The sequence below is a fragment of the Balaenoptera musculus genome, chromosome 12 (genome assembly GCF_009873245.2).
Source record: "Balaenoptera musculus isolate JJ_BM4_2016_0621 chromosome 12, mBalMus1.pri.v3, whole genome shotgun sequence".
Lineage (NCBI taxonomy): Eukaryota > Metazoa > Chordata > Mammalia > Artiodactyla > Balaenopteridae > Balaenoptera > Balaenoptera musculus.
In genome coordinates, this window is record NC_045796.1 from 758605 (window position 1) to 784763 (window position 26159).

The 26159-nt window shown below is 43.5% G+C and overlaps 1 protein-coding gene across 10 annotated transcripts; it reads right to left on the bottom strand.

Moving 5' to 3' along the window:
• Positions 1-214: 214 nt before the first annotated feature.
• On the bottom strand, positions 215-26152 carry ERMARD (ER membrane associated RNA degradation). 10 transcript variants are annotated; one of them, XM_036871067.1, is made up of 18 exons: positions 26072-26152; positions 23014-23182; positions 21521-21660; positions 20453-20554; positions 20072-20161; positions 18002-18099; positions 17420-17556; positions 16135-16249; positions 15093-15195; positions 11514-11543; positions 10466-10534; positions 8915-9088; positions 6429-6512; positions 4791-4867; positions 4108-4233; positions 3575-3793; positions 2569-2682; positions 215-1381 (listed from the first exon to the last, which is right to left on the bottom strand). In XM_036871067.1, the coding sequence occupies exons 1-18, from the start codon at positions 26075-26077 to the stop codon at positions 1201-1203; spliced, it is 2034 nt and encodes a 677-aa protein (XP_036726962.1). In that variant the 5' UTR covers positions 26078-26152; the 3' UTR covers positions 215-1200. The 10 variants fall into 10 exon arrangements, with proteins under 10 accessions (XP_036726962.1, XP_036726960.1, XP_036726959.1 ...); XM_036871065.1 differs by having other exon boundaries at positions 6429-6515; XM_036871064.1 differs by having other exon boundaries at positions 21521-21717.
• Between the last annotated feature and the right edge of the window lie 7 nt (positions 26153-26159).

Sequence of the window (26159 nt, forward strand, 5' to 3'; positions counted from 1 at the left end):
CGGCCGCTGGGCTCTACACACCCTGCACTGGCCTGGTGATAGTACAGGTCAGTCCATTTTCCCCCTTGCCTGTTCCAGCGCCACCACCAGGAGGGTTAGGAGTGGTTAAGCCTTCGAGCCCACACCCAGGAGGCCGTGACCGACCATAGGAGCGCCTCCTCCAGAGGTGGACACTCGACGTGGGCGTCTGGCATCACATCAGGCAGAAGCAGGGTTCACTGTCTTTACCCACAAGCTCACTTTACTAGGGGGTTGCAGGTACTGGGCTGGTGAAGCGACAGATGGAACACGGATGGCTGTTGTCACACGGCCCCACCTCCCCCACGGCGGCCTCCACGCTCATCTCTGACAGCTGAGAAGCCAGAACAGGCTGCGGGAAGTCCTTCCTGGGAGGCCAGACCTGCCAGCAAGGCTGGAGGAGGCCGTGCATCACGGCAGGTGGGTGCAGCCGAGCACACACAGACTGGGGTTGGGGGCAGCCCTGCAGGGGTTCCTGGAGAACCACAGCCTTGCTGCTGCCACCTAAGCGGACGAGGAGCTTCCTGCAGTGGCCACCCAGGGCCTCCTGCGAGGGCTGACCTGGCTCTTCCGGCTGCAGCCCTGGCCCTCACTCCTCTGCCTTCCTGGTTCCTGCACTAAACCCACCAAACCTGGAAACCCCGGGACGTGCTGACCGTTAGGCTTGCTGCCCAGCGCCTTCCAGGAGCTGTTCCTCCCCAACCCTCTCCCTCGAGATCTGAATCATATCAACCTTACTCTCAGCTCCAGGGACAAGGGTGACCAGCTCAAGCCCTCCCTCTACGCCCCAGTGGCCGGTCCAGGAGTAGACGTCCACCCAGCCTGACCGGTGAGTGCAGGGCAGGGTCTTGGCCACAGCCATCGTTTCAAGATTAGTCCTGTGGCCAGTAAGATGAAGCTGCCCATTCCTGGGTGACACCTGGGTGAGAAAAATCTCTCCTCTGGACAGTATGCATTGGGAGATGAGGTCCAAAACTGCTACGGCCATTTGGTTCCCAAGGATTCAGCCTGAGGTTCACACCAACAACTTGCGAAAAGCAAATCAGGAAACTGCAGAGCAACGGACCTTGTGCCCTGATCAAGCAGTACCTGGAATCCACCCTGCCTTTGGATTTTCAACTCACATGCTGTGAAGTCTACCCAGGTCGGGTTTTCTGATAGATCCCAAAGCATCCTGACTTATTAGACTACTTTACTCGTGGATTTCTTGGCTAAATGTATTAACATTTGTTTCTTCTCACTAAAAGTCCAAATTTTCAACAAGGCCGCCTGTGTGAGATTGACAGCTTCATCCCACTTGTTCTTGTCTTGGCTGGTGTAAGCCGCCAGGTTCTCTGTGTACTGCAAGACGGACTTTAAGAACCTGTTTAAAAGAAAGAAATCAATTTCTTTATCTATTCCCTTGTAAAATGCAATAATGATTTAAAGGTATCCCCTTCATTTTGAAATTACAACTAAAGTTCTGTAGTTAATTTTTGTCTGAGGATTCAAGAAAAAGAAATACATTCAAAACAGCAACGAGAGAATACAAATTGGATGAAGGAGAAGAATGCCGAACTAGAGTGTCACTGGAGGGGGTGGACGCCCAGACTCCACACAGCTCACACACCCTCCATCTTTCTCTCCCAAATCCACATACGACGGATGCTCTTAGCTGATGGGGCTCGGTTCCAGAAAGGACCTTAGAGGCCGTCTGGACCACACTCACGCGTAGTAAACCCACAGGACACAGGACCTCGGGGGCTGTGCCTCCTGTTCCCACCCTGATAACCAGCCTCACCCGCCCTGATGGAGAGAGGGGCCACCCCTTCAAAGGAGACACGTCCCACCTGGAGCAGCTATTGCTGTTGAAAGGCTTTTCCTGAAAGATAATTCGTCAGAAAGTTCACAGGGGAATTACCTCTGACTGATGGGAAGAAGTGCCATTTTCACATTTTCCAAGTTCTCCTCAAAGTTTCCCAGGTAGCCTAAAATTTTCTCCAACTATGAATTTTTGAAATTTTCACACTTAGGGAGAAGTTAAAAGAATAATACGATGAAAATCCACAGACCCTTTGTCTAGAGGCGTAGCTTTCACTTAGGGTGATTTTGCCCCCAGAGGACTGTGGCAATATCTGAGCCATTTTTAGTCGTCACAACTGGGGGCTACTGGCGTCTAGTGGGTGGAGGGCACCACCCTACAGTACCCGGGGTGGCCCCGCGGCAGAGACAGTCCACGGTTTTGAGCCGCGGCCTGGCCCCAGGCATCCGCACAGCTGCCCGAGACGAGACGGTGGCAGCCTCTCCAGCTTCCTCCCGATAACACTGTCTGGACGTTATTCTTACACCAGAGGGAGGAATTCCGAAATCATTCACATGTAAATCACATTAAATTTTCTGAAACGTGTCAGTTTTAAAGGCTCACAAATTTGCACTGAAGTCCACAGAGAAGAACAGTTCAGGACCAGACTGTGGGGTTGAAAAAAATCACCAAGAAAATAACCAACAGGAGTGAACATGATTCAGAATTACCAAAACACAGCTTCATCTTCTGTAAGTGAGGACACTGACCTTAGATACTGCTGATATTCTGAAGTATTTTTCCCAAGAACCACATGAATGTTGACCGATTCCAGTGCAATCAGCAATAAAATCAGGTAAAGCATAGGAGACAGAAGCTTAATACTAAAAATAGATAAAGTAAGTTAAAAGTTAATAAACGTAAGTATTTATCACCTTTATAAGGAGAAAAATGTTTCCCCTAACCACTCCTTCTTCCAAAAGTCCTTAAATCCAAACTTCTCAAAAGAACACTCTTGTGTGGACGGCCGTTTTCCCAGGGGCCGTGGCCCCGGCCCCTGCAGGCCGTGCGGGATGCCCCCCACCCTTGGGCCTGAGCTCCTCGCCCGGTTCTGAGCCCGCGGCGCCCTGCCTGCTCTGAGGACCGGGCTCCACCGCTCGGCACCCGGTCCCGCCGCTCGGCTCCCGGTCCCTTTGCCCAGCGGCGGCTCCTTCCTTACAAGTCAACATTCAGCAAAGGACTCTCCCAAGAGGAGAAATGCAAATGGCTTAAACGTGAGAATGGGTTCCACGCCTCTGGGACCAAATTCCAGTTAAAGTCAGACTCCAGTCTTCCCGGGAGGAATTTTAAAACATATCCCGTTTTCGGGAAGGATGTGATGTCACAGCATCATCTCATCAGCCGCCGCTGAGGGTGTAAACAGGCTGTAACCTTCCGAAAGCAAAGGAATACTTACTAAAAGTTTCATAAACACAGATACCATTCAACCCAAAAATTCTAGGAATTTGTCCAAAATGGTAATTTCGTGAGAATGTAGCACATTCTAAAATACACAACGCTGGCATCCCCAGGTAAATCTGCTGTTATATTTTAAATCCAAATATTCATTTGGGTCCGTAGAACCCATATCCCAAAATTATAAATGGTATTTTAAAGTGACACATATGTAACTTTTCCTGAAAATAAGTATTTCTCTGAAGTCAGGGGTAGAAGTGTACCCAGAGGTTAAGAGCTGCCCAGAGGAGCTCCTCTAAACGAGACCCGCGAGCCGCGCACCTGTGAACCAGGCGCAGGTAGTTCCGCCGCTGCCGGGAGCGCAGGCTCCTGTCCTCCCACTGCCGGCGCCTCAGCTCCGCGCAGGCGGCCACCTGGCCACACACGCGGCGGCAGTGGGCGCCGACCTTCCGGAGCACGGCCAGCACCTCCAGGACGGCTCTGGGGCAGAAGAGGGTCCGGACAGGGATGCTGCAGAGCTCACGGAGCAGCTGGGGCCACCTGCAGGGCAGAGCGAGAGTCCCGAGGGCCTATGGTCGCCGGTCCTCCACGGCCCGCATACCTGCCGCGGCCTCCAACGCGGTCTCGGTTTCCTGCTGCAATCGTTACACTGGGCGGGTGTTGATGGTGAGAACAGATCGTGTGTTGTAACGTCCGTCAGACAGACCAACGCACGCACCATCAGGGCTTATCTAATAATTCCTCCTGGGACACAGTGGGATTCTAACACTACCTTCAACGTGTAAGACTTCAAACACAGAAAACTGCGAAGTCGGTGACCCCAATATACTTCACCCAGGATACCCTGAACTTACTTCTCAGGAGGAAGGTGCTCCGAGTCGTGAGGAACGCGGTGGGTCTCGGGCACATGGTGACACAGCTCAGCCACGATTTCTGTGATTAAAGAGCAGCAGGCATTTATTTCAGAATTACCTTCTGATCTGAAAAACAGAAAACATTTAAAGATACATGACAATGAGCAAGATGCCTAATTAGTGCCAGTGCAGAATAATATTTATTTCAGTGGTTCACTGAGCAAAGCACTCAATCTGCAACTTGCTTTCCCCAAAAATAAAATGAAAAAGCCACCATCAGAGGGAGAGGTAAAAATAAACGACACAACACACTGTGGGCGATGCACGTGCTGTCAGAAGATGCCGTGACCCGCGAGAGTCCTCCCTCGAGCTGACTCTGCAGTGTGTCCACGCCCACTCCTCTCCTGAGCTTCAGACCCGCTGTCACACCGTCCACTAACCATTTCTGCCAGATGCCACCCTCCTCCCCACGAGGCCTGCCTCTCGTCCCTGTGCCCTTGGTCTCTGCAAACGGTTCCCCCACGACCGGGCCCTGAACCCCCAGTCTTGGCCCTCCAGTCACCAACACCTAGCAACCCCTCCTCGGGATCTGTCTCCCGACGGGCTTGCCAGAGAAAAAAAACCGTTCAGAGGCTGACGTTCTCGGACCCCCACGAGGCCTGCGTGACTTGGAGGGCACTCACCGCTGAGCCTCCCTTTCGGATCCTTCAGGCAAAGGCAGCAGAGGCCAAACTCCGATGCTCCTCTCACAGCTCAGCACCTGACAGCACAATGTACAACTGCTTTTCAAGATTTTTAAATAACGTTCTAGAAAATATGTTTTTAAGTTGTTACAGATGTTGTCATCACTTCCAAGAAAAGACACATCTGTAAAACTGTTACAGATGCCACACTTTAAAACTCGGTGATGGGTCTGTTACTCAATCAAATCAGGTAAAGGGAGGCAGGTGAAATATGGGATTCCAAGGAAGTGTCCAAAAGTCTTCTGACGCCTCCTGGTGAGAGTTGGTCCGTATCCCCGCCCCTGGTTGGGGCCAGCCGTGGCGAATGGCCGTGGCCTTGAGAACACAGGGAGAAGCAGGTCGGAGACGGGCCCCTCCCCTCGTCCCCACCTCCGCTCGGGTGCAGCTGGCCGAGCACCCAGCACAGACTTCCACTCCTCAGATGGGCTCCTGCCCGGCAGAGCCCGTCCCAAATTTATGACCCACAAAAGCACAAGCAAATTAAGTGGTTGTTGGTGATGCCACCAAACGAGGTACTTTGTTACGCAGCTGATACCCCGAGCAGCGGACTTCGAAAGAACAGGATGCAAGATCGGCTGCAGAATAAAAGGTGACTAAATCACATGCGGCGGGAGTACGATGCCACGGAAAAGGTGAAGGTGCAAAACGCCCACCGTGGGGAAAGGAAGGGGCGTCAACCAGGGACCTCGAAGCAGCAGCCAAGGAGCAGGAAGGCTGGCTCCTCGAAGCTTCTCTTCCTTCCAGAACCTTCCCTCCTTCGTTAAAGCCTCCCTCCCTGAATGCTTCTGGGTCCTCCTTCTACCGGCTTTTGTTCTGGAAGCTCGGAATCACGATGGGCAGACAGTGCGATGCGAGTGGATAAAGGTACCAGAGCAGCCCGACGCGCCATCGCAAACAGGACCCGCTGACACAGGAACTCAGGCTGATTCCTTCCCTCAAACAGCAAGGACAGAAGGCCGCTGGATTCTGCTCCTGCACATCTGCTGATGACCCCCTCCCACCTGATGCTACTCAGGACCTGTCTTCTCCAGGCTCGGCTTCTCCCCAGCGCCACTGCAAATCTCCCCAATCCATTCTGTGCTGATTTTACAGCTTCCTTTTAGAATTTCTCAGTTAGCAACTATCGTGATTATTATATTCTTGGAGACGACCCCATTTTTGCCCCCTCGTACCGCCTACCATACAGAAAATAAAGTCCCTAAGCTACTTGCCAAATTGTAACTTCCTGGTAGAAATGCTTAAGAAAGTTTGTTGCTTGCTTGTTTACTTTACAGGTTAACAAAGGCTGGCCTCATAAAGCTGGCGTCCCTCACCACCGAAAAGCAACACCTATGACCGGTCCCAGGTTAACAGCACTCAGCCACCCATCAAGTACCAAGAACGCCGCGGACACAAACTCCACCACAACCCTAACTGCTGGACCTTAGAAAGACACAGTGGCTTGGCCAAGGCCATGCGTCCAGGAGGCGCACAGGCTACAAAACCAGGTCTGCGAACTTGCAGCCCGGCTGGACAAGGCCGGCCTGTACCTCTCAAATCTCTGCAACAACTGACCTGCACACGCCCCTCCCCACACACCTGCTTTTTAAGCTGAGAAACTGGATGGCAGCGAGCGCCGTAGGCTTCTGCAACACTCACCAATGCTCTCACTGCTGCTTTTTCCTGCTTTAGAGAAAACAGACAATTGTTACTACAACTTCTGGTCAGGCTTCTACTTTTCTTCTGTTGCATCTTAGGTCATTTAAGAGTCCCGATTTCCAATTAGCTTCCTTCACATAATTCTCTCAGCTAAAAGAAAGCAAAACTCTTCATTAAAATAGGTCTAACGTAGTAGTCAAACCATAACCAACAAAATTTTTAAATTAGGCTGATTAACAATGATAAATTACAAAGGCCACTCTGTCCACAATGCAGCAAAACAATAAATAAATGGGGGGAAAAAAGATGCCAAACAATTGGAAAATGTAAGAGATTCTCCTAAAAAATTAGGACATAAGAATTTAAACATTAAAAATCAATATAACTAAAAGAGGATTACATACTATAAACACTCAATTGCCAAACATACATTTTTAAAAGAGTAAAAATAACATTATTTACAGCTGACACATCTGTATAACTGGAAAACCCAAGTTGGCGGACTATTACAAAGTCAGTGAGTTGAGAGTGGACAAATTTAATACACAAAAGTCAAGAGCTTTCCTACGTATAAGCAGTAACTACCTAGAACTCTCAGTAGCACAAAACAACTCATATAGTTAGTCGTTACTTGGAGAAGAGACGCACTCAACTTTCACTCATGCAGATACCTACACGGGTGCTACATGGAGCAGAGAGGAACCAGCCCTCACTGTGTGGTGAACGTCCGGCGGGGTCGCCAGGACTCACACCTGAAGTCAGTGACAAGCCGGCAGCCACCACAGCACACGCGGCTTCTCCCCTGAGACAGGAACCCCAGGAGGGCCTCAGAGCACAGTGAGGACACATGGGGGCCACACCCCTCCCAGGGGCTCAGGGGAGCAGTGGGGGTGGCAGAGGAGGGGGAGGCAGATCTGGGGCATCAGCTTGAGGTAGAGGATTGAACGTGGAGAGTGAAGAGTGGGGACTGGCTTGTGTCAGGGGACAACGTTCAATCTTGCAAAAATGTCAATTATCCCCACATGAATCCATCAGGAGCCCATTCCTATGGGCTGGTTAGTTGGGCTTGGGCTTTGTGTTTATTTTAACTACACGGGTTCACTGGAATAATAACAATTAGAGAAGAGGCAGGACAATTCTGAAGAAGAAGAGGGGTGGGAAAGTAATCTCTCAGATATCAAACTGTATCATGAAGCTTAGTAAAGACAGGCAGAGAGAGTCCAGGTCTGGAGTCCAGTGCACACAGTATAGAGATATTTATTCTCTAAATGGTGTTCAGCCAACTTGCAAGCAATTTGTTAAAAAAAGAAAAAAAGTACAGCTAGATTCTCTAACTCACTCCCAGGTGAAATAAATTCCAGCTGGATCAATAGATGTAAATGAGGAAAAAAGCTATAAAACTATACAGGAAAACATATGAATACATTTATAATTTTGGAAAGCAAAGGGTCTTTTAAGAACGACTTCAAATGCATAAGTCAGAGAGAAAAAACATCAAAACCTAAAGACCGGTAACAAGCAACACATACTCTGAAAATGGCAAATAAGGCTAATAAACCAGTGAGGAAAATGAAACTGAATAAAACAGAGCAAAGACGTTAACAGGAAGTTCACAAAAGAATTTCAGCATCATAGTTAGACATTTTCCACAGCAGAGAAAATTCTAAATCACCCATCAATGAAGGACAGCTTAGACAAATAATGACACATTGATAAGATGGGGTAACAAGCAGCTGAGATAGAGTAAGGTAGAACAAAGTTGCCATAAATAAACTGTTAATGAAATGCTAGTTACAAAACAGAGTATGTCCTGCTTTGGAACCCGCACTGCAGGCTCATGGAAAGATGTGGAAGCAGAGACACCCAGCTACTGACAGCAGTCACCTCTGGGAGAAGGGATTCCTGAGAACTTTCACTTTTTGTATTAATTTTTCTATCCTGTTGGACTTTTGAAACAAATTTTACCACAATTGTTACATGTACAGTCTGAAAAAAAGATTAAAATATAACTAACAATCTAACCTAAATTATTTCTTTTAAAATATAAAAGAATTACAGTTTATTGACAAATGAAAATATTCTACTCTCTCATTTAATAGTCCTCTGTAAATTTTTCCAATTTATTTAGTTAATACTGTTTTATACTTTGTTCTCTGGTTTGCAATATCCCATCACTGTTAAAAACACAAGCAAATGTATGCTTAGGAAATAGGGTGAATTATTTTAGGTGAGATCAAGTAATATTGATTTATTTGTTATAGACAAGACCTGTACACATGTACACATGTTCAGACGGAGGCACACTGTACTCATATAAATTAAAACAAAAGATGATTAAAATATAATTAATTACATTTGAAAATAAACTACATTCCTTCATAACTTAATGACAGTGAATCTAATTAATTTTCTTTCCTACACATTACCTTAAACATTGATAATAGATCTTCATCAATAAATCTGAGTAAAAGTACAAAGGAAAATGCAAGCAACTGATTGGCTGCTTCTTTCGGAAATTCAGGTAAACTGATTTCCCCATGGCTTAAACGATCTCTTAGACGGGGACCTTCCTGATGGTTCAGGAAATCCCAGAGAAATTCCTATCAAAAAAAAGACACAGAAAATATTTGGTTAGTGTTCTCAGCAGAAAGAAGGAAAGTTCGAAGGCCCAGAAAGGGCAAGCCCGAAACATCTGAGGAGCTGCAATGTTCATTACAGAAAAGTTAGCCTGAAAAAGAAAGTCATTCAAGGTCACACAACGGAAAAGTATCAAGTTACGATAGTCCCTGGGACCTCTTGGCTTTATCACTGCTCTGGACTACCTCAGGCAGGACCTCACCCCACTAGCTCAGGACGGCCCTGAGGAAACCCCGTCCTCGGTAACTGCACCCCACCACCTCAGGCAGGACTCCCCTGAGGGAGCCCTGTTGTCTGTAACTGTACATCCTGCTCCTCAGGCAGGATATCCTGGGGAGCCCTGTTTCTGTATCTGCTCCTTGGCTAAATGATAAGAACCTAAGAAGTTTGTAGAACGCACCACCAGGGCTACAAAACTGCTTGCATGGCTCCAGTGCTTAGTAAAAGCACCCTTTCTCATTCTCACCCTCCTGAAAAACGAGAACTGAGTTGACCACATTTGGAAGCCAACTTTCCAATCAATAAAAGAATCCACTGCTGTGCTCTTGCATGGACAACACCATTTTTCTTTCCCCTCATGGTTCTCCTTCTTACATGTCCTCTCTCACATCACTTGTTTACTTTTGAAGCCCTATGAAGACACTGCTTCTTTCTTAATGGCAGAAATCCAAGGACTCTTCCACAACGTAGAGGAAATTGAGTCAGAAAGCCCAATTTGCTGACCCAGGCAAATTGCCGATGGACAAACAGAATTAGACAAACTAGTTCAATCATCCTAATTTCCTGATGGCAGAAAGGATGCCCAGAGAGCATATGGAATCTGACTAGTGTCACACAGCCGGAACTGGAACCTAGGTTGCTAACTCCCAGTTAAAAGGAGAAAATATGAAAATTCTATTTACAGTCCAAAGTAGTCACTGCAGTAACTTCATAAAATACAAAACTGTGATAAGTAGAAAATGGCTCTAAATAACCACCTTCTCATCCAACACTCTGTCTTACTAGTCGCATCTGACTTTGCTGTCATTCACGAAGCAGATGCAGTCCCTGCTACCAGTGCAATATAAAAGCCACAAATTCAAATATTGCTCAGAATCAGGTCAGCGAAGTCATCAGGCCTTAGGAGAAGGACATTTAAACAAAAAGCATGAAGCACAGTACCTGAGCAGGGCTCAGAGCCAGCAAATGACAGTTGCACAGACAATGAAGTTCAGACATGGCAATGCTTCAGAAGCATTTCTTATGGGCACGTCACAAGCCAAAATTAACATCATTTTTGAGAAGTGCTAATCACATCCATAAATAAAAGGATGTTAGATTGTAAATGCCTAATACTTTACCATTGCAGGCTCTCCAAGGAAAAGAGGAAGTTGATTGATTTTACCATCATTCAAGTGTTTTGCCAATATCTAGAACACCAAAAAGAAGTAAGCTGGTACACATACAGAACTTTCAGTGTCAAAAGATATTGTACATTTGGTACGACATGCTGTGTAAGTCCAAAGCAGATTAAATGAAATAAGGACAGTCTTAAGAACGTAGCAACCACCTGTTCAGAAAAGGTTTTCTCAATCAATACAATGACTTTAAGAAGATATATATATGTATTCTTAATTGTATGTGTTTATGTATATTTACATGTATATAGGTGTGTATATGTGTGTTTATGTATACTCATGTATATATGTGTGTGTGCATTTATGTGCATATATATGTATATGTGTATTTATGTGTGTTTATGTGTAGTGTGTATATACAGGTATACATGTATATGTGTGTTTATGTGTATTTGCAAACACTGTGTATGTGTATATGTATATGTGTGTTTATGTGTATTTGCAAACACTGTGTATGTGTATATGTATATATGTGTGTTTATGTGTATTTGCATACACTGTGTATGTGTTTATGTGTTTATGTGTATTTGCAAACACTGTGTATGTGTATATGTATATATGTGTTTATGTGTATTTGCTAACACTGTGTATGTGTATATGTGTATATGTGTGTTTATGTGTATTTGCATACACTGTGTATGTGTATATGTGTATATGTGTGTTTATGTGTATTTGCAAACACTGTGTATGTGTATATGTGTGTTTATGTGTATTTGCAAACACTGTGTATGTGTATATGTGTATATGTGTGTATATATGTATATATGTATGCTATGGCCTTTCCATAACTTTAGAAACTAGGTTAATAAGACTGGGTCTCAATTAGTCTGAAAACTATATTCAACATTATCATCACCTTTTTCTTTTTTCTTTTGCTTATATGACTATCAACATTTTCCTATAAGCATATGACTTATGGCTGATCTTTAATTTTAATTTTAAAAGAATACAATGTTTTATTCGTTTCAAAATACCTTATAAGTTTACTTACCTCATCAAAGGTAGTATAAAGAGCTGTTGACTTCAGAAAAGGAAATAAAAGAAATAATTAAAGCAAAATACAAGTAGTGTGACACTATTCAAAGCAGGAAAAAATTCTAGCACAGGGCCACAAATATGAAACCTTCTTTTGTAAATAAATCTTTATCTAGCAACACTTTGGGAAGAATGTCATTGACAACATAAACACAATATAAAAGACATGAAAATACAGCAACCCTGGCGGTTTAGCCGTGTTAGAATACTGCTCTCACAAGTACTGTAGCTCAGATACTTCTTTTTTTTTTTTTTTCTTTTCTGTTGAGAAATGTTTTTTTATTGTTCATGGACTACTGATCACAGACAGAAAGCATCTGGCTTATTTGTGACTTCAATTATTAGCTCCACATTTTAGGTTAATGCCAATATTTGAGAATCAGGCCTGAGTGAAAGCAGTAATAAATACTGGATAGAAATGACAATAAAAGTCCGAAGTATCATAGTCCAGATTTCCAGAGGTCTGATCTAAATCAGCATATCTCAGTTAAGGGGTCTTTATGATCTTATAGATTTGAATTTAAAGTTTGTAATTGAGTTTAAGGATTTGATAAGAAAACAGCATTTTTATTTTGCAAATTAAGGGTAAAATGGCTGTTCAATTTCTTCATACAAACTGGGCTTTTAAAGCATACATTTGACTAGCATACTTAAATATTTTACCCTCCAAGCATTTTTTTTCTCTTTTTTTTTTAACATCTTTCAGATACTTCTAACACTTATGATGCCACAACTTCACAAATCACTACTCACACAGAGCACTTCTACTGATGGCTGGTATTTGTGTGCAAGTGAGCACAACTGAATATTTTCTCCAACAAATAACCTTTGTTTCTCATGCGTCTTGGTATAATTAGCCCAGACTTTATAGACACGGCTCAGGGCCAGGCTGCCTCAGCACTCTATTCCCATCTTCCACACCTTCTACAAGTGAAACCCTGAGCACCTCCATGCTCAGGTTCCTCTGCAAAACTGGAAGTGAGGAATGCCCATCTCAAAGGCTGCTGGGGAATTCAGCAGGATTTTACACACCGTGTGTCAAAATCAGTATTTTGTGGAAGTCAAGTGCTCAAGAAATGTGTTATACTTATTAATGCTTATTTACATATTTTCATTTTAATATTATCAAATACTCCTGAACATTTATTACTGTGCAGATGACTCTAAAGCCCATGTATTGCTGACCCTAAAATTTTTTCCAAGCTCTATTCTAAATACTCAATTGCCTACTAAATATCCCCACTACTTCCTCAAAAAAGCTGAACTTTTCATTCATCTCCATAAACGATGTGAATTAACTTCTACCTTTTTTTTTTTCTGCCACGCCGTGCAGCTTGCGGGATCTTAGTTCCCTGACCAGGGACTGAAGCCGGGCCACGGCACAGAAATTGCGTAGTCCTAACCACTGGACTGCCAGGGAATGCCCAACTTCTACCTTATTTTATGGAGTTGGTATAAATGTCTTACCTCTCACCCCTAATACATACAAGCTTCTAAAAGTCACTAGGTCTTTGCTCATCTTCATATCCTGCACTGATTCTGAAGAGACCTTATGCCATAACAAGTATTCAATAAATAATTACGGCATTTGCACAGCACTTTATAATTTTCATGTATGTATTGCTTTGTAAATAAATTGATGCTATGTTTATTCTGGATAAAAGCCTGGGCTAAAATTTAAGATATTCTTCGATAAACTACATCCTCTGTAGAAACAGTCACACTATTTATTTGTGCAGTGAAATGACAACTAAATAACCAAATTCATGACACCACAGAGCCGTGCAGTGACTGGTCATGTTACCATGAAGTCAATTCTAAGAGCACTCGAGTGAGAGCTGTGACAACTGGGGCTCTAGTTTCTGCTGGAAGACCCAGGCTTCACTCCACAACACTGGACTGGGCAGAGCCTACATGAAAGGCACCGGGTGTGGGCACCAGAGGACATAAATATGGATGACCCACTCCAAAGGGGCCTACACCAGAGAGCTCTACAAAAATGCACATAAGGCAAAGCGGAACTGCCTCAAGATAAGACAGAAAGAGAACGCAGAGAAAAGCAGCTGTTAGATCTGAGTAGATGTGGCTCTGGGAGGTCACCACTGTGGCCGGGAGTGGTCAGGCAGGGGACAGTGGGCAAAGTGAGAGGAAAGACACGCATGTTCAGGAACTGGCGAGGAGCTTAAATTATGCTGGGGAATCAGAGGGAAAACAAACTGGAGAAAGGCTGAGGCCAGACTCTGACATCCTTACAAGCCATGCAGAAGCGTGAGCCTTGCAGGCAGGCGCTGGGAGCCATGGAAGGTTTCTAAGCAGAGGAAACCATAAAAGACACAGGAATACTCGTGAGTCTAGAAAATAATTAGTGGCAGTGTAAGAATGGATTAGAGAAGGAGAATCATGAAGACTTGTGGGAGATGAGTTACCAGGTGAGTGTGATGGGGAGCCAGGTGAGGCCTCAGCACTGAAGGACCACAGACAAATCAGGGGTAGAACCGATCAGCAGGGCAGGTCCATGAGGAGAATGGAGTGCAGGCAGAGTATATGATGGTGCTAAAGCTTGGTGCAGAGCAATTCAGAGGATAAGGATAATAAGGAATACCAGAGAACAAATTTGTGGAAGAAAAAATTTGCTTTTCTGAAATAAAGTAAATTTGAGATGCTGGGGAAAACTCATATGAAGATATTCAACAAACAGGTGCAAACCTAACTCAGGAAATCAAAGAACCATGAGTTAGAGACAATGCCTTGGAGACTGCTGGAACTTAATGCTATAAATTGCCCTCTTGGCACTGCTTTAGCTGCATCAACAACTTTTGCCATGTTGTGCTTTCATTTTTATTAGTTTCAAAGTATTTACTAATTGGTGTTGCTCCCACACAGGTAACAGCTTAAGGCATGGTATTATGTGAGGTCTCCCAAGGAATAAATATAAAGAGAGTACAGGGTTGAGAACAGAATTCTGAGGAATGCCTATATAAAGGGGCAAAAAGAGGAAGCTGAACTAGTGAAAGAAACAAGAATACCAAGTATGGTAGATGCTGCTGTTTGTCCCATAATATATATTCTCCCTTTCCCCTACCTAATGGATTCTCCCATAGCTAACTAGGCCCACGGCCACCCAGAGACATCGCTAAGCCTCCCTGGCAGTTTTGGCCAAAAGGAAGCAGTATCCTTCGAGAAGGGCATGCTGTAGACCACCCACGGCCCACCTCATGGGGTTACAGTAGTACACCAGTAAATATGGCTACAGAGAAAGCATAAGCATCAACTCATTTTATGACACCATTAGGTTTAAAAGACTACTTGGAAATATGACAGAACCCTCAAAGACAATCACAAATAAAATAAATATATAACATATAAAATCACAATAGGAAGCCACAAAAAATGAGTCAAGCCTTCCAAAGAAAGTTCTTAGCTAAAAAATTCATTTAACAATAAGCAAAAATATGATATTAAAAACTTTTAATTAGGCACAGAAAAATGTCGATACAGCAACAACAGTCACCATCAACCATTTAAAGCAGTGTACCTCAGCAGTCAGAAGTCTCTTTGGACATTTGTTAACTGTGGCAAAAACTTTCCTAAGTCCAGTCTCTAGTTGCACCAATAACAAGATGGCACAGTCAGCAAACCTGTGAAATTGAAGGAAATAAGCAAAACTTCATGTTTTCAAAGTAAACACTGGCACCAACACCATAATAAGGGTGCTGTATTCCAGATACTACCAATATGTGTCCAAAGCAAGGAGGAGTGACATTACTCACTAATATGAGAAACAAAAACAGAATCGAAGTCTCATTAGACTAGTGACTGCAAAACTATTTTCTAGTGTTTTAATGTATGATGAAACATTTTTAGCAGCTGCAGTAGAATAAAGTGTCATCAAAGATCTGCTAAACTTGTTTCCTCACTTCTAAAAAATACTCAGAAACCAGGATTTCAGTGGGTTCTCAAGGTATCCAATCAAATGTACAGATCAGGATCAGGTAACTTGAAAGGAAGTGAAGACCACTGACCTCCTGATGCTTACGCTCCTGGGCTTGCTCCCCAGGAAATACAGAGACAAACTCACATCTTCTTTCTCTCATGATTCTCTAACATTGGACACCATGTTTCAGTCACAATAAGAACTCAAAAAAATATTAATAAGTTGATTCTGAAAAATAATTATCAGGGAGTTCCCTGGTGGCCTAGTGGCTAGGATTCCGGGCTTTCACTGCTGTGGCTCGGGTTCAATCCCTGATGGGGGAACTGAAATCCCAGAAGCTGCACAGTGCAGCCAAAAAATTTTTTTTAAATTTTTAAATAAAAATAAATTTATTAGTTAAATAAAAAATAATTATCTTTATTAATTGTACAAAAACTGTACAAAAAAATAATGTTTAAAACACAGTTACAAGATGCCTTTTAGTTAATTATATGAAGATATTCTATGCTCGGGTCTGCTCTTGAGTCAGTCCCGCTCCTCCCTGCTCCAACTCCAACAGCGACAAAGCAGGAAGGTTAGGGTTTTAAGAAGGCCTGGCCTCCAAGCTGCCAATGACCACTTTGTAATGCCACACTTCAGGTACCTGTTTGACTTGAAGTTGATTAATGCAACTTCCCAATATGGCAACATGATTTTTAGTATAAAAGTGGATTTCTTCATCACTTCTTCTAATACTGAAAGCACCTCATAAGTAACATCTGTAAAAATAGCAAATATTTTTAAGCACGACCACACTAATCAACTGAAAAAAAGGTGTGAACACACTTAGGGAGTGATGCCACTGAGCCGACCTCTTCAGGAAGATAAACCGTGGGCCCCGGGCAGCGTGCCACCTAAGCGTGAGACCACCTGAACTAGGGCCAGGGTTGCAAGTGACCACAGGCACCCTTGGAAAAACGGAACGTGGGCAACTACATCTCTTTAGTGATTTAAGCTACAACAACTTTGAGTAGAGGAGTTCAGGGTCAACAAGCTGATCACACTGACCAAGAAAATTAAATATATCTTCAGAAGATACAGGAACCAAGTGTGAACCCAAAGGTAAACTATGGACTTAAGGTGATTATGACTTGTCAATGTAGGTTTATCCTTGGTAAAAAATGTACCCTCTGGTGGGAGATGTTGATAATGGGGGAGGCTGTGCATGGGGGGGGGTGTGGACGGGAAATCTCCGCACCTCCCTCTTGATGTTGCTGTAAACTTAGAACTGCTCTACAAAAATAAAGTCTTAAAGAATATATACATTATTGGCAGTCACCTGACTACCAGAAGGAGCCATGATACAAAAAGGCTAAGACTGCCGGGACCAAGATGATCTGTACTGTTCCCTCCAGGATTAACATCAGCAAATACAGACACAACACTTCAGCCAAAGTGGAAAAGAATGAGCCTGGAGCAAACACATGGTTTAATTGCTCTTTCAAAGTCCTGTGTCCCCCAGTCCCACTAATTTGGTAAATGGCTTTCTCGTGAAAACAAAAGATGATATAGGAGAACATTTATACTGTTGGTACTTTTGGCATAATGATTATGAGTACAAAGGCACGAGAGCTAAAAGGAGAAGGGAAAGTGCGTTACAAACTGGTCCAAAGCCATTTGTATGCCAACATATCTGCACGATGAACTAACTTTATCATTAACGTTGAGTCACGTAGCCGTGGCCTTCAGACAACCCTGGGGGCACTGTGGGAAGAGGTAAAGGTTGATGTGGCCAAATTTAAGAGGTTCTTCATGAAACTGTCAAAGGCATCTTGCCCCTGGAGAATAACTATTCCACCTACAGAGTTCAAGTCTCAGTGCTATTTAATAACTCTATAAATATCTTTACAGAAATATATTCAGGGGAAAATGTGGAATGTGGTACTTACCAGGGAAAACGATCAAATCCTCTAAGCTTGTAAGAGTTATGAAAGGTCGATGTGCCAATGTGAACTTAGTTTGTTGAAGGTAACCCTTTAGTAGTTGACCCAATCCTGCTGTCAACAATATCATCATTGAACAGTATCTAGTGGAAAATACCATAGAGATCCATTAGAAAAACGAACTCAGCACACATATAAAAAGCTCTACTTTCAAAAAAAAAAAGTTTAAAATTAAGAAAATAAAACAGCATTAAATTGCAGAAAACTCCACGGGCTGTGGGGATGGAGCTCTGCAGTTGTCAGGAAGACCAGTGACGTCTCAGAAACCTGTGAGCTTGAACCTCGGGTCTCCCACGCACCAGGGCGCTGTGCCCATCACCACTTGCGCTTCTGGGGCGCAAGTCAGTGAAATCATAACCCTATCACCACACCAGTCATTCTGCCACTAACATTCAGTTTTATCTTCAAAATCCTGTCCCCAAACTCTCATTCTTCTCAAAATACACCTTTCCTTGATGTGAAATTCAAAATAAAACAAACTCTTAAGTATATCAAAAAAGAGAGAGAATCCCTCCCCCAGCACCTTACTTTGGAGGAATCTCCTGAGGTGCCGCGAAGCCGTGCCACAGGACGTTGCGAAGGTTGAGTCCGCACGGAGAGCCCACAAAGACCTTGAGCACGTCCATCTAGGTGGAGAGGGGGCAGATCACCGGGTCACTGAGCAAACCAATACAACACTGGGATTATGTGAGCTCTCTTCTTGGAATTAATGGAACCAACGGTATACAGTAATGATAACAATAATAATAGACCAACACTTGCTGAGCATTCAACATATCAGACACATTTTGTGTTTATTTGTTACTCACTCACACTCAGGACAACCTCTGAGGAAAGTACTATTATTCCCACTATGCAGAAGAGAAAAATATAAACAAGGAGAAGTGAGACCAAGGTTTCAGAGGCCACAAAGCCACAATGGGGGATGAGATCCCACCCAGGCTACACTGCTTTCATACCATACATCAACATGGCCAGTATCTAGATAAAATAAAACAGAAAGTGATAAACAGAAACTCCACAGTAAGCAGCGTGTGCTCGTGATAAAATACAGAGGGCAGTGACGAAGGGCCAGACCACACAGGCTCCAGCCTCTTCTCTGACTTGAAGCTCACCGTTCACCTGCTCTGTCCCTCCATCTACAAAGCAAAGACCCTCCCAATACAAGGACCCTGCTTATCAAACTGCAATAATTATACCTTTCCATGGGCTACTTCTGGGTCTGGAGCACCACACCTTAGAGGAGATTCAGAAGAACGGAAGCCGTTCAAAGACAAAAAGAACTCAACCCCATGCCATACGAAAGAAGAGCTGAGCCTCCAGGAGACTCAGGAGAGGACAGAAGCTGTCTTCACACAACTGAAAGGCTCGCTGGGAAGAGGAGACAGATGCATTCTGGATTTCCCTCGAAGGGCAGAAAGTTATAAAGAGGGGTTTCAACTCAATGTCAAAAAGCTTGACAGCCGGTCCTTCGATGCTATTCGGGGAAGTCTTGGCTCTCACACTAATTTTAAATACTTTACTGTTAACTTAATTAAATGTTAATGACTATAATATTAATAATTTAATATTGTTTTAAATTTAGTATTATTTTAAATTAATTGTTCATACCATCTGGGCAATCAGAAATATATATGCCAACGAACTAGGAAAATTATCTGGGAGCTAAAAGGGCTGCGGGTAGGCAAAAGGCTCACTGCACAACACAGGCAGGAAACAAAGAGCAGAAGAAAACGACGGAACTTAAGAATTCAGCGTGACACCAAGCAGTCTGCACTTCCCTCCACACCTTCCGCCAAAGAAAACAATCCTTAAGCTGACAAGGGGTAAGGAACCACAGTAAGAGTGGGAAAGCTCTACTGACAATGGATTTCTTAATGTCTTGTTTGTAGTGTCCTCCCGGCTTGGCACTACCCTGGCTTCCTCCTTCACCTCAGCCCGGCCTTATTCAGTTGCCTGAAGGTTATTCACTGGTCTTAAACGATCTTGATCATGTGGCCTCTAGAAGGTCTGAAAACGTACATAGCTCTGCATGTTTTTTAATTGGTATCTAAATTTTTTTTCCACGGTAAGTTTGAACAGCTGCAAAAGGTATAATTTCTCGCATGTTAAAAATATTGATTTTTTTTAATAATAAAACTATAATATCACTCTTTAAAGGGTTAAAATTTTATTCTAGAATAAGTTAGTATTATCATTCATAACTTGCAGAATTAGTATGATAATTAATACGTAATCAGTGGATCAAAAGACTTCAAGTTGCTCATTTGCCTGGCCCCCCGGAGGTTATTATATCAGAGGCTATCCCACCAGAGGTCATCACATCAAAGGTTACCACTACACCTGAGGCTCTTACACCTGAGGCCCTCACACCAGCAGTCATCACACCAGAGGCTGTTATCAAACCACATTAACACTCAGGACAAGAGGGAGGTGTGTCTTTTGGCTGGAAAGGGGATGTGGGAAAGGAAAATATGCTTGAATCACTGAAATTAATTTTTTCCTAACAGAGCATCAATTTTTGAGGAACAGAAGTACAGCTAACATCGACTGTTTTGCGCTGTGTCTACTCCATCAGGTTTAGGTGAACAAGCTTACCACAGACTGCCCAAAGACTTGAGCGAGCTCCTCAGACGCAATCAGATCTCTTAAAAGAAAGGGGCATTCCTTCCCAATCAGTAAATACACCTAAAATTCAAACAAATATTGTGTAACAATCGTATTATGAGTCAGATGATGTTAACAAAAAAATCGCCCATAAAGCAAACGTCTGTACAAATGAGAGGACAAAAGTACCGAAGACACTGCTGTTTTTGATCTCATAATCATTCAAAAAGAAAAATATTTTAAAAATCTGTGCTAAGTGATTGTATAGGAAAACAATACTTAAAATCAAGAAATCTGAGTGAAACTGCAAAACAGGTTAATGTTCTTTCTGATACTTTACTGGACCAACAACGAAAGAGTCCTCAAACTTACGTCAGCCAGGGCTCGCTCCAGACATGATGTCAGCTTCATTAAGCTAAGAGAAATAGCAAGAGATTGAAGACTTCCCAAGGCATCAAACATTTCAGGAAATAACTGTTTAGAATAAGACATATGTTAGAATTCGTGTTCAATAAGTATTATTTCTCAAAGGCACAGTTCTATTAATGGAGTTCAAACCTCTAATGATTTCAATTAGCATATTTTAATGACTTTTTTGGTATAGGTAAACATTTTCTATATAAATATAGCAATATCCAAAGAATCAAGAGAGGTGTGTAACTCCTTAGACGTTCAATATCTAAGGAGTTTTTGGAAAGTTCTTTATTTATTTAAATGCTTATTAAAAGCAATAAATCTGGCATAATTGTAAATTGAAAGGTCAAATATTTTGACCTAAATCTTATTTCCCATTTTGATTAGTTCTTAAAAATAGATAAACATAAGGCAGCTCACCCTGCCACTTAAGGGAGCTACTACACAGGGAAAAGGGAACACCCTTCCACCCTACATTAGGAAATCCAAAGTATTTTAGAATTAGACTCTTTTATAGTTACTGCTCTACTGTAATCATTTAATGTTCCAAGTGAAATGGTTGGTTTGAACCAACCACCAAACCAACCATCAAGCCATCCAAAACAAGGTTTGGGCCCCAAGCTACTCCTCCTCCCTTCTATTCGCCCTCAACAAGCCAAGCACCCCCACCTCCGGTCTCCCGGTCCCACCGCCTCAAGGACACCTTACTACCGGTCTGTAAGGTCTTTCTTTTTTTCTGGAGCTGTCCATTTTTCTCTGTCCCAGGACCAGCACCCATGCACCAAACTACGTCCCTAAACCCCAATCCTGACACTGCATCCAAAAACTTCCTTTGGTCAAAGGATGTCTCTCAGCTCAGGCTTTGCAGGCTTTGCAAACAGCTCCAACTTTGCCTTGCAACATTCAAGCCTTCTTACAGCTGAGGGCCCAGAGGATGGAGGAGACCCCTTTAAAATCAGCAAGTAATAAGGGCCTCTAAGTGGAATCTGCAGTCTTTTATTTCTGAAGACTGTTCAAAAGCCGAACCTCTGGAACACCTGTCCACTGGAGCCCCGGTGAATATCGCGTTTCAAACTGCCCCTTGGTCAGAGACGACAAATGTAAGTGGACAGCCTGGCACACAGGGCCCAGCAGCCTCACGCTTCCCCCGTAATCCAGACCCTGGGCTTCAAGGATAAGAAAGCAAGTTAGTACCACAGCTCCACATCGTGTGATGCAAATGCCTAAATCATCAAAGAAAAAGGGTTTTAATTATGAAATTTCCATAAAGTTGGCAACCAGTTTATAATTGAACTTACAATAAAGATACTCATGTTGTTGAAAATAAGTTACATAGTGTTCATCTGATTATAAAAGAAAAACTCTCATTAGCGAGTTTGAAAAATACAGAAAGGTTCAAAGAAGAAAACAAATATTTTTTCATTTTCTCAATCTCTTTATCTGTATATAAGTTTGTACAAGATCAGCTTCGTGTTGTTATGTAAAATATTTTAACCTGACTTTTTAATGTAACATTATTAGACTATGAGATTTCCAATGACATTATTAATAATAATTATTATTAATTATTTTGGAACGTATTTAGAATATGAATTTTTGGTTTTGTTTTTTTGATAAGTTTTGGTTGAACATTCACATGGTTCACGACCAAAAAATATAAAAGGGTGAAAGTCTCCCTCCTGCCACCAGTTCTCCTTCCTATAGCAGCTACTGTTATAAATTCCTTGGGTGTATTTAGAAATATTTATACATACACAAGCAAATAATACAAATATGGGCTCCTCCTATATTTTCACTCAGCCATACAGCTCAGAGATTTCTGGATCAGAAAGATGGGCCTCCTCATTCTTTTTCACCACTGCATAATATTCCCTTGCAGGCATATTTTTTTTTTTTCCATAATTTACTTAATCAATCCACTACTGTTTGACATTTGGCTATTTCCAATGTTTTTTCTTTCTTTCTTTCTTTCTATTCTATTACAGAATGCTGCAGTAACTTGGCACAAACACACGTTCATACCTGTGACTGGGCCTGTCTTGTATGTTCCTGGATGGAATTGCTGGGCCACAGCACATTCGCTTATAATTTTTACAATTATTATTATTTTTCCCAACCCACATCCCTACTTCAAAAGACATACAAGAATGCCTGGAAGACATTTAAAATAATTGCATATATCACTGGTCATTCTATACCCTTAATTCATATGACTTCTATCTTCTTCCCTCTTCCACCTGGATCACGGGCCGTGAGCTGAGAGCCCCTCAGCCCTCACTGCCTCCCGACCCCTTCCTTCTCACACCTGGTTTTCAGAGCCCAGCTTTCCCTTAACTCTCCTATGCTTCTCTGGCCTCATTCCCTCTTTCCACACTGATTCCTTTTCTCTTTCAAATTAAGCCTGTACTATAACATCTCCTAACCCAAAAAGCAATGAGCAGAGAGAGAAATTTTACAGGTCAAGACATTTTAAATGCAACAGTATTGACGGGCGTTTGGGCTTCAGAGAAAGTACAAACCTGATTCTGTATAAACCATACAGTCTGTAATTGTTGTCCAGCATACTTCACCATTTTGAGTTACAATACTACTGATATCGCAATTTTCTCTGGCTTCAAACCCGAGTTTACAAATCATATCATACACTGAAGGAGAAAGACATGTGGTAATAGGATCCTCTATTAATATCTGAAATATAAAACATAAAACACACTGTTTAACAGGAAGTAAAAATTAATTTTAGTATGTATTTAAGTCACATGAAAATTCTATTCTGTCTGTTCTGAGTATATTCTATTCTGAGTATAGAATATACTCAGGTATAGCTACTGTGTTAACACGCTTTCCGAATGCCATGAGAACTATACGATTAAAACATTGTGATTAAATGTTAACTAAAGATTACTTATGCAAATATTTCCAAATAAATGTTTAAAGATTTTAAATTACTTTATTAATCATAGTATTTAAGAATTTACAGAAGCTCAATATATTTTATGGATAGTGCCTTATTCCTTTCAGCATTCCTTTGCTATCCCAAAGTTATCAAAATAAGTATTTTTAATGAGGGGTGGGAAAACAGAAAATCAAGCATAATGAGTTAAAAGAGAAGCAAAAAGCACAACTCTGACTCCCTACATGGTGTAAAAAGCAGCAAACCACACTGCTTTTCCATGAAGGATTAAATAAAACCAAATTTTCCCGACATTACACGAAGCTCATCTTATAAACCTGCAAAGAGATCACATTCTAGGTCTGAAACTGACCTGGGGTCTTTCTGTGATGTATCAAGTTCAGGGGTCTCTGTGTTCTAACATCAGTACGTGCTGGCGGCTCCCTGATCTGGAAGCCAGCCAGCCTCGGTTCCTCCATCCTGGTCAGCGTCACCCTGTCATCCTGTCCCCAGAGGCTTCACTTCCCCCTCTCAGGCCTGGCTGTCAAGCAATCCTTTCAGGCCCTAGCAGGTGAGGTGCTGCCCGAGAGACTCGTGTGGAACATTCAGTGGTCCTCTGGGACACCTGCTCAGCCAGTCGGTGCACACCCTAGCAGCACTGCGGGACGGCGGGGGGAGAGGGGACTTGCTCCCGCCGCCTGCAGCCTGGGGCTTCCTGTGCGCTTCCTATTCCTTTGAGCACTGCCCTGCAGCGGCAGCTGAACTCAGTCTGCAGTCTTCCCGACACCTGTAGGCCCAGCTTTACCACCAAACGCCCACCACAGACACAACACCATGCATCAGTGCCTTCCCTTCAGAACTCTGCTTCCCAGACTTGCCAGGCCCTTACACGTAGCTGGGCAGCTCAGTTTCCTCCTTAGACCCCTGAGTTTCAGCCATGCAGGGGCCCTCCTCTAAGTTTCTAAGCTTTAAAATTCCGACCACTTCCCTTAGCTCCCTCAGTCCTAGGGGGAGTGACTGCTTCCCGCAGCTGCCGTGTCCACAATACTACTTGCAGAGATCTCTTTTTATCCTTTCAGATAACGAGTTAACAATTTTTACCTAGTTAACTCTTTATATCAAATTATCTTAGTGCAAAAACTAGTGTGGTTTGTCTCTGGACTAACACAGAAATATAACTCTAAAAGGTCACATTCGCATCAAAAGGGACTCCTTGCATTTTTAAAAAGGATTCGAACTCTAAAGGAATGAGCTGTAGTTCTGGAGTGACAGATGTCAGGCAGAAATGATATTTCTGCACAAAAGCCCATCTACTCCACTAGCAAAGTGGGCCCTGGATTTGGCACCTGAAGTTGTAAAAAGGGGCTCTTTTGGTTGTAGACACTGGATCAACACAGTTGTCCCTCAGACTCAACCAAACAGTAAGATCTTAGAGCACAGAGACCACGTCTTATACAACATTGTATCCCCAGGATACAGCATAGACCCTGGCACACAATAAATGAAAAATAAGAGTTACATGAATGATTGGCTCCTCCTACCCTGAGCTGCAATACACCCCTCCAAGTCTCCAAGACCTTCAGATTTGAGGAATGGCTATATTCTATCCCTACCAACACACATACAATTCTACAAGGTGGCTTCCATGTTAACTTTTAAGCCCATACTCTGTTAGGCAATAAAATCCAACCTCAAATCAACAAACATTAGATGCTGCAATGCTCTGTCACTCATGACAATAAATACATCATCCTGTGTATTACACTCAAGAACATGCCTGTCCCCCACTAGAAGCCAGAAACCCTGCATGTTTGTGTGCATGTATGTGCACCTCCCACGCCATTTTTGATACTTCAGTGTCTTGTCCAGAGCAGCATGCGGTAGTGCAAACGGCCTGTGCTTGAGAGCTGGAATGATCTGAGTTTGAATCCTTCCTCAGACTCTTTAGCTCTTGCCTTGAAAACGTTACTTAACATACCTGAGGCTTTGAACTGTAAAACGGTGCAAAATATTATCACCTTCTCTGGTTGCAGTAATTAGAGATAATACTTGAAAAGCACCTAGCACATACTACTCAGAAAGTAGCAGCTAGTGCTAAAACTGCTGATAGATGACTGACATTGAACTCCCTGAGACAGGAATGTAAGTAAAATCCTTATTTTGAGGCAACCCCACTGAATCCGATCTACGGTCAGTTAATGAGACCCTTGTGATTTAGTTTTACGTTATCAAAATGGCCTAAAAATGTCCAATGTAATTCTGACTTGCAAATGTGAGCCAGAGGCGAGTATTCCTACACATACTTCCCACACTGCTCAGGGTACCACCTACTGAAAACCTCCCTTAGGGGCGAAGGCCACTCAGAACAGAAACTATAACCAACGGCGCGTTGTGCGAGCACGCCCCCGGCCCCGGTGAACAGAGCCTCCACACGCGCGCAGGGCATCCCCTCGGCCCCCACACCACGTCCTCGCGGACTGCCGCCGGGACCTCGGGCCCCAGGAACGACGTGGGGTCGGACGGCGCCAAGAGGCAGGAGGGCGGGCGGGACGGGTCCAGCAGGCGCCCACCCAGCGCAGGCACGGCCGCCCTCCTCCGCCGCGGCACCCGCTGCGGCCCGGACGGCGCTTCCCGCGCCGCACCCCGAGGGGCGCGCTCAGGCGTACCGGTGACACCAACTTTACCTCCATGACTTACGGCTCCCGGCCGCGGCGCCGAGGGATGACGCAAGCCACGCCACGCCACGTCACGTCACGTCACGGCCCTCCCTGC